This window comes from Doryrhamphus excisus, linkage group LG15 (assembly GCF_037039965.1).
Source record: "Doryrhamphus excisus strain RoL-2023G ecotype Guam linkage group LG15, RoL_Dexc_Guam_v1.1, whole genome shotgun sequence".
NCBI classification, from domain to species: domain Eukaryota; kingdom Metazoa; phylum Chordata; class Actinopteri; order Syngnathiformes; family Syngnathidae; genus Doryrhamphus; species Doryrhamphus excisus.
In genome coordinates this window covers 7273419-7281497 of record NC_136371.1, presented here as the reverse complement: position 1 = coordinate 7281497, position 8079 = coordinate 7273419, and the positions used below count along the sequence as shown (strand labels likewise).

Sequence of the window (8079 nt, the reverse complement as noted above, 5' to 3'; positions counted from 1 at the left end):
ATTTAGGTTAATTGGTTAATTGGTGACTCCAAATTGTCCATAGGTATGAATGTAAAGGTTCCTAAGTGAAGTTGCGGGGGAATGCTTTAACTGAGACACATAACAGATAGAGGCCGAGTGGTTAGCGCGGAGGCCTCACAGCTAGGAGACCCGAGTTCAATTTTCCTCCCACATTCCAAAAACATGCTAGGTTAATTGGCAACTCCAAATTGTCCATAGGTATGAATGTGAGTGTGAATGGTTGTTTGTCTATATGTGCCCTGTGATTGGCTGGCGACCAGTCTAGGGTGTACCCTGCCTCACGCCCGAAGACAGCTGGGATAGGCTCCAGCACCCCTGCGACCCTCGTGAGGAAAATGAATGAATGAATGAAGATACAAGAAACACTTCCCTTAGGTTTTACATACAGTATTGTGATGTACCACAAATCTTTCTTCAATATATCCATTTGTGAAATATAATAGTATTACTAGTATTAGAGTTACTCTTATTTTGTATGTGACAGTGGTGGCTAAAAATGCCCTCTCATGTCAAGCTATTTATTCCTGGGCTCTGACACCATTGTCTGCTCTAAAGTGGCCTGGTGACACTGAGCTGCATCATGGTCACATATCTTCAGCAGCCAGCTGCTTCTTTCCGTCGGTGACAGCAGCTGTTTGCCAACGTGAGGCCGCTGCTGCACTGTGACTTGGCCTAGGCGGATTCCTGGGGAGATGAGGCAGGCAAGGCCTGCTATATTTAGACAGGGGGGGCTGGATTAAATTGCAAAACCTGCGACCCTTTTCGCTCTACTGCCCTTTCTAGCCAGGACTGACTGCGTGAAGGACCGGTGCTCACCGTCTCCTACGTTTCTGTACACACCATCTCTGCTCGTTCATCATCATGGATCCCAACGCCATCAAGGAGGAGCTACGACTCTTTCAGAGCACCCTGCTCCAGGACGGTCTGAAGGAGCTTCTCAATGAGAACAAGTTTGTTGACTGCACGTTGAAGGTTGGAGATCGCAGCCTGCCTTGCCATCGACTCATCATGGCCGCCTGCAGCCCTTACTTCAGGGAGATCTTCTTCACAGAGGATGGGAAGGAAGTGGAGAACACCAAGGAGGTGGTCCTGGAGGATGTCAACCCCACCATCTTGGACATGATCATTCAGTACCTCTACTCCGCTGAGATTGATCTCACAGATGACAATGTTCAGGATATAATAGCCGTAGCCAACAAATTCCAGATCCCTTCCGTCTTCACTGTCTGCGTCAACTACCTTCAGAAGAAGATCTCAATGGGCAACTGCATGGCCATCTTCAGGATGGGCCTCGTGCTCAGTTGTCCCCGCCTGGCCGTCGCCGCTCGGAACTACATCGCTGACCGCTTTGAGCTCCTGCACAAAGACGAGGAGTTCCTCAAACTGGCTGCTCATGAACTGTTTGCCATTATTGGTGGAGACTCACTCAATGTGGAGAAGGAGGAGATGGTGTTTGAATCGGTCATGGCTTGGGTTCGCTATGACAAGGAGAAGCGTATCAAGGTCCTGAAAGATGCCTTCAACTGTATCCGCTTCCGCCTGTTGCCTGAGAAGTACTTCAAAGAGAAAGTAGAGAGCGACGATATAATCAAGGGGGACCCTGAACTCCAGAAGACAATCCAGGTTATCAGAGATGCCTTCAAGGGGAAACTTCCAGAGACCCCAAAGAAAAAGGAAGGAGACGCAGGGGCGGAGGCGGAGGATAGCCCCTTCCCTGGCTACTTGAACGACAACCGCAGGCACGGTATGTACGTACGGGACTTCATCCTGATGGTGAACGACTCGGCGGCGGTGGCGTACGACGTGAACGAGAACGAGTGTTTCCTGGCGGCCATGTCAGAGCAGGTACCCCGCAACCACGTCAGCCTGATGTCACAGAAGAACCAGCTCTACATCATCGGGGGGCTGTTTGTGGATGAGGAGAACAAGGACGTTCCCCTCCAATGTTATTTCTACTTGGTAAGCAACCAGGGGTCTCAAACTCGCGGCCCGCAGGCCAAATGCGGCCCGTGAGACGCTAGTTTGAGGCCCCCACCTTGATACCAAAGTTTATTGTTGAAATGACAGCTTAAAGCTGTGTGCACATCGGACCCAATTAACATGATTTTTCCCCGCCCATACTGTTACCCTACCCTGTTACCCCGCCCTGTTTTGCTTTGGATTAGCAATGAAGCTAAAGGCTTATGACGCTGGGTACAAATAAATGCAGGAAATGATTTGGAATAAAACGGAAAATCCACGTCAAAATAAAGCATCTCATCAAACATGTTGTTAAAGTTACGACGCTACTCCCAGATGGAACTGAGTACGATGCTAACTTGCTAATTGGGTCAAATTATTAAGTTTCATTAATGTTCATGTTAAAGGTTAAATAACTGTTAATACTGTACATTTGAATCTGAAAAAAATAATTTCTCTACCAACTGTATGTGGTTTCTTACGTTTTTCTTATTTGCTGTTTTATTATTCATTCATTCATTTTCTGCCGCTTTTCCTCACGAGGGTCGCGGGGGTGCTGGAGCCTATCCTAGCTGTCTTCGGGCGAGAGTCGCCAATTAACCTAGCATGTTTTTGGAATGTGGGAGGAAACCGGAGTACCCGGAGAAAACCCACGCATGCACGGGGAGAACATGCAAACTCCACAGAGAGATGACCGAGGGTGGAATTGAACCCTGGTCTCCTAGCTGTGAGGTCTGCGCGCTAACCACTAGACTGCTGTGTTTTATTATTATTTTACTTATTTATTACTGATTGATTGATTTATTGTCTTTATTCTTAATTTGTTTATTTATTTTTTTTAATCTCATTTTGTGTATAGAAAAATAAAAATTAAGATATTTGAGAACAGTGGAATGTTTTATCAGATATTTTGGTGTGGAAAACCGGAACCAAAGTACTGAAAAAGTGTAGGGTATAGGAGAAGCAAAAGCATTGATATTTTTTCCAGTTTTTAAAATGCGTTTTGGGTTTTTTTTTTTGAAAACCTGATGCGGCCCGGCTTCACCCAGAACCTAGCTCCAGTGGCCCCCCAGGTAAATTGAGTTTGAGACCCCTGGTCTATACCGTTTGTAGATTATCAGAGGGAATATGTGGGGTTTTGTTTCTACAACACAGGATGATATGGACAATGGGCCAAATAATCCCTAACACAAGATAATGTTGCATTTGTAACAACAACAAGCTAAACTCAACTCATCTCCCCTGGGAAACATGTTTTATTATGAATGACATAATAGCTCATTTATAGGTTTCAATGGACAGCAACCACCTATTATTCCAACTATGCCCATTTATACTGATTAATTTTGTATTTATTATTATACTGATCAACATATATTATTATCTATTAGGACTATGGAAAAACCTTGATAATTATATTCCCACATTGTTACATTGCCTTATGATTTTCCTATGTATTGACTGCCACCCTCGGCCATCTCTGTGTGGAGTTTGCATGTTCTCCCCGTGCATGCGTGGGTTTTCTCCGGGTACTCCGGTTTCCTCCCACATTCCAAAAACATGCTAGGTTAATTGGCGACTCCAAATTGTCCATAGGTATGAATGTAAGGGTTCCTAAGTGAAGTTGCAAGGGGAATGCTTTAACTGAGACACATAACAGATAGAGGCCGAGTGGTTAGCGCGGAGGCCTCACAGCTAGGAGACCCGAGTTCAATTCTCCGTCTCTGGTTTCCTCCAACATTCCAAAAACATGCTAGGTTAATTGGCGACTCCAAATTGTCCATAGGTATGAATGTGAGTGTGAATGGTTGTTTGTCTTTATGTGCCCTGTGATTGGCTGGCGACCAGTCCAGGGTGTACCCCGCCTCTCGCCCAAAGACAGCTGGGATAGGCTCCAGCACCCCCGCGACCCTCGTGAGGAAAAAACGGTAGAAAATGAATGTATTGACTGGTAAAGACCACATTCGGAATACATGAAGTGAATAAATGTATTGCAGTTGATGTGACACTGATGGGGAGAGGGGGTTAAATAAGCTCTGCTTCTCCCTACTCCTTTTAGACATGTTTAACTGTGAACTGTACTATGTGATGTATTCCATTGTTGTTCCATTGTAACTGGTGTGACATTAGTTCTAGAATGTGTACTAGTCCAGTAATCGGTCAAGAGTCTTACTGCTACAACATATGTGGTTATGGTGGATTACCCCAAGTTGTCTCACCTTGATTTTTCTGCTCCGTCTCACTCTGGGGCAAAGTGAGACATGACCATTTTTAAAAAAAAACTACATTCTGGTGATTTATATTTCGAGAAGACATCCTGAAATAATATTAAATGTGCATATTGTATTGATATATGATCCCAGCTTGCTTACCACTCCTTCCCCTATTGTGTTATTTTTCCCTCTAGCTGGATCCACTTGCCTCCGACTGGGTCGCCCTGCCACCTATGCCCTCTGCCCGATGCCTCTTCAGCATCGGCGAGAGCAACAACCAGCTTTTCGCTGTTGCTGGAAAAGACTTGCAGACTAATGAGTCACTGGATAGCGTCATGTGCTACGACATCGAGTACAAATTATATTTCATCCTTGTTTTACATCTCAAAGTCTTGTTAAGCTTTGTTTTGATTTTTTTTGTATCACATTCCTTTTTCAGGAAGCTGAGATGGAGTGAGACTAAGAAGCTTCCTCTGAAGATCCACGGACATGCAGTTGTGTCCTACAAAGGGCTGGTATATTGCATTGGCGGCAAGACAGACGACAAGTGAGTCAATGTGTGTTTATCGTATGACCCCTCGATGCGACTATCTGGGATTAATAACGTCACAGAAAGTTTACAAAAAGAAGAACATTGATTAACATAACCAGCAGCACTAAAGCCTGAAGATTAAAGCGTGTGTGTGTTCAGCCGTCACAAGAACACAGCGAATGATAAGCAGGCGTGAGTTCCAGGGAAGGGAAAAAAAAAAAACGATGTGTGAAGCATGCATTGCAATGTGACTCCTTTTCAAAGGTGCTTCAAACACCCGCAGGAAACTGCTTGAAGCTAACTCCACAGCTTAAAAGCAACATTTAGTTTGAGGAGAATCTGGAGAAGTACATGTTTTAGTTCTATAGACTCATAGAATGTTATTGCAGAGATGATAGTACAGGAACCAGTGATGAGGGATGCCTTTAATGCCTTTAGGGCCTTTTTGGCTTATGGGACTTCGGAGGCAGTTGATAGGAACCGGCTACCGGTAACGACTACCGAGTGGCTTCGAAGAAATTCTGGACCGCCATTGGCCACAGTAAACACTGCGTATACACTGTGATGGTTTGCTGCTGACCTCAAGTTGAGATGTGGATCGTTGGAAGGAATACTTCAAAGACCTCGTCAATCCCATCGACACGGTGCCTAAAAACTCCACAGTGGGCTCTTCTATGTCGGGGTCTGAGGTTCCAATCCAATCCACTTTATTTATATAGCACATTTTATAAACAGAGTTTCCAACGTGCTGCACAGACTAGTAAAATTAAAAAGTAATAATCCAAAACTAAAAGATCATTTAAGAAATAAAATAGTAAAATAGATATTAAAATATTTTTGTCCAAATTGTCCATAGGAATAAATGTGAGTGTGAATGGTTGTTTGTCTATATGTGCCCTGTGATTGGCTGGCGACCAGTCTCTCGCCCAAAGACAGCTGGGATAGGCTCCAGCACCCCCGTGACCCTCGTGAGGAAAAAGCGGTAGAAAATGAATGAATGAATAATCCAAAACTAAAAGATAGAAATAAAATAGTAAAATAGATACTAAAATATTTTTGTCCAAATTGTCCATAGGTATGAATGTGAGTGTGAATGGTTGTTTGTCTATATGATCATTTAAGAAATAAAATGGTAAAATAGATATTAAAATATTAAAAACAAGAAACAAAGCAAGAAAAGTATAAAAAATAAAACCAATTACAATAAAAACGAAGATCTAAAAGACACAGGACCATACGACTTAATCCGAGTTAAAAGCCAGAGAATAAAAGTGGGTTTTAAGACGAGACTTAAAGCTTTCGATGTTGGGGGCCTTTTTTACTTGGGAGGGGAGAGAATTCCATAGTTTGAGGCCAACCACAGAAAAGGCTCAGTCCCCCCCTGGTCTTAAGTCTCGTCTTAGGCCCCACAAGTTGGAGCTGGCCCTCGGACCTCAGTGACCTCAGTAAATTTGGATGAGGTCCGAGATGTATTTGGGGGCCAGCCCATTCATTCATTCATTCATTCATTTTCTACCGCTTTTTCCTCTCGAGGATCGCGGGGCTGCTGGAGCCTATCCCAGCTGTCATCGGGCGAGAGGCGGGGTACACCCTGGACTGGTGGCCAGCCAATCACAGGGCACATATAGACAAACAACCATTCACACTCACATTCATACCTATGGACAATTTGGAGTCGCCAATTAACCTAGCATGTTTTTGGAATGTGGGAGGAACGGGGAGAACATGCAAACTCCACACATAGATGGCCGAGGGTGGAATTGAACCCTGGTCTCCTAGCTGTGAGGTCTGTGCGCTAACCACTCGACCGCCGTGCCGCCCCCAGCCTATTCAACGCCTTAAAAACAAACAATAAAATCTTAAAATCAATCCTAAAGCGAACAGGCAACCACTGCAGGGGGGTCAGAATTGGGGTGATGTGCTCCCCCTTTTTTGGTTCCTGTTAAAAGCCATGCCGCAGAGCTCTGGACTAACTGTAACCGGGAGAGAGACTTTTGGTTAATTCCAGAGTAAAGTGCATTACAGTAGTCCAGACGTTGTCGGAAAAAGCTCCTTATTGTCAAAAAGCCACCCCAACAGGTCCCCAAATGAGGGATGGCCGTGGTCGTCTAGTGCTAATAAACAATATTCATGTGCAGGATGGTATTTTTCAAACACCAACCATAACATAGCTTAAGCTATAATATTTGATCAGCTGTCGTTGTTTTCTGCAGCAAAGCTATCAGCAAGATGTTTGTGTACAACCACAAGCAGTCCGAGTGGAGGGAGTTGGGGGCCATGAAGACGCCCAGAGCCATGTTTGGCGCTGTCATCCACGATGGCAAAATCGTAGTGGCCGGTGGAGTGAACGAGGGAGGCCTCACTGCTTCCTGTGAATCGTACAACTTTGCAACAAACAAGTATGTTCTACGTTTTAATTATGTGTGGAATTTATTTTTGATTTGACCTTATCCTCCTCGCGTTGCCAGGTGGGAGTCTTTCACAGAATTTCCTCAGGAGAGGAGCTCTGTCAACTTAGTGAGTACCGGCGGCGCACTGTATGCTGTGGGTGGTTTTGCTATGATTGAGATGGAGAACAAGGAGGTGGCTCCCACAGAGGTCACTGATGTCTGGCAGTAAGTCTTCTTGAAAAGCAAGCAGGTTGTGCAAGACGTGATTGCACAGAACTCAAAGACTGTGCTCTCCCTCCAATAGGTATGAGAATGATAAGAAGCAGTGGAGCGGCATGCTGAGGGAGATGCGTTACGCCGCTGGAGCTTCCTGTGTGTCGATGCGTCTCAACGCGGCCAGGATGGCCAAACTGTAGACACAGCTTTCTGTTTTCCTTATGCACCCTCCTCTTTACCCTGCTAGCTCATATTTCATGCATCATATTAATCTTTGACATAGAATGTTTACTGTAAAGACTCCAGCTACCCCCCCCAATCAAAGACTGCACCAAATCCAACAACACCAAGGAAAATACAACTCTAATTACATTATTTTGTAAAATAATCCTTTTTACCGCACGGCGGTCCAGTGGTTAGCGCACAGACCTCACAGCAAGGAGACCAGGGTTCAATTCCACCCTCGGCCATCTCTGTGTGGAGTTTGCATGTTCTCCCCGTGCATGCGTGGGTTTTCTCCGGGTACTCCGGTTTCCTCCCACATTCCAAAAACATGCTAGGTTAATTGGCGACTCCAAATTGTCCATAGGTATGAATGTGAGTGTGAATGGTTGTTTGTCTATACGTATGTGCCCTGTGATTGGCTGGCGACCAGTCCAGGGTGTACCCCGCCTCTCTCACCCGAAGACAGCTGGGATAGGCTCCAGCACCCCCGCGACCCTCGTGAGGAAAAAGCGGTAGAAAATGA

General features: G+C 45.1%; 1 protein-coding gene across 1 annotated transcript; it reads left to right on the top strand.

Annotated features, from left to right (window-relative positions):
- The first annotated feature begins 804 nt into the window (after positions 1–804).
- klhl41b (kelch-like family member 41b) lies at positions 805–7675 on the top strand. Its single transcript, XM_058052011.2, has 6 exons — positions 805–1980; positions 4388–4545; positions 4633–4740; positions 6939–7124; positions 7194–7340; positions 7420–7675. Exons 1-6 carry the CDS (start codon positions 883–885, stop codon positions 7529–7531), a joined length of 1809 nt encoding a protein of 602 aa, XP_057907994.2. The 5' UTR covers positions 805–882; the 3' UTR covers positions 7532–7675.
- The last annotated feature ends 404 nt before the right edge of the window (positions 7676–8079 follow it).

What these genes read in the sequence shown, in the direction of transcription:
- klhl41b (XM_058052011.2), top strand. Translation starts at nt 883, where the DNA reads ATGGATCCCAACGCCATCAAGGAGGAGCTACGACTCTTTCAGAGCACC. An exon ending in TACAACTTTGCAACAAACAA is followed by an intron (nt 7,125 to 7,193) that starts GTATGTTCTACG and finishes TCGCGTTGCCAG; the next exon opens with GTGGGAGTCTTTCACAGAAT. An exon ending in GAGGTCACTGATGTCTGGCA is followed by an intron (nt 7,341 to 7,419) that starts GTAAGTCTTCTT and finishes TCCCTCCAATAG; the next exon opens with GTATGAGAATGATAAGAAGC.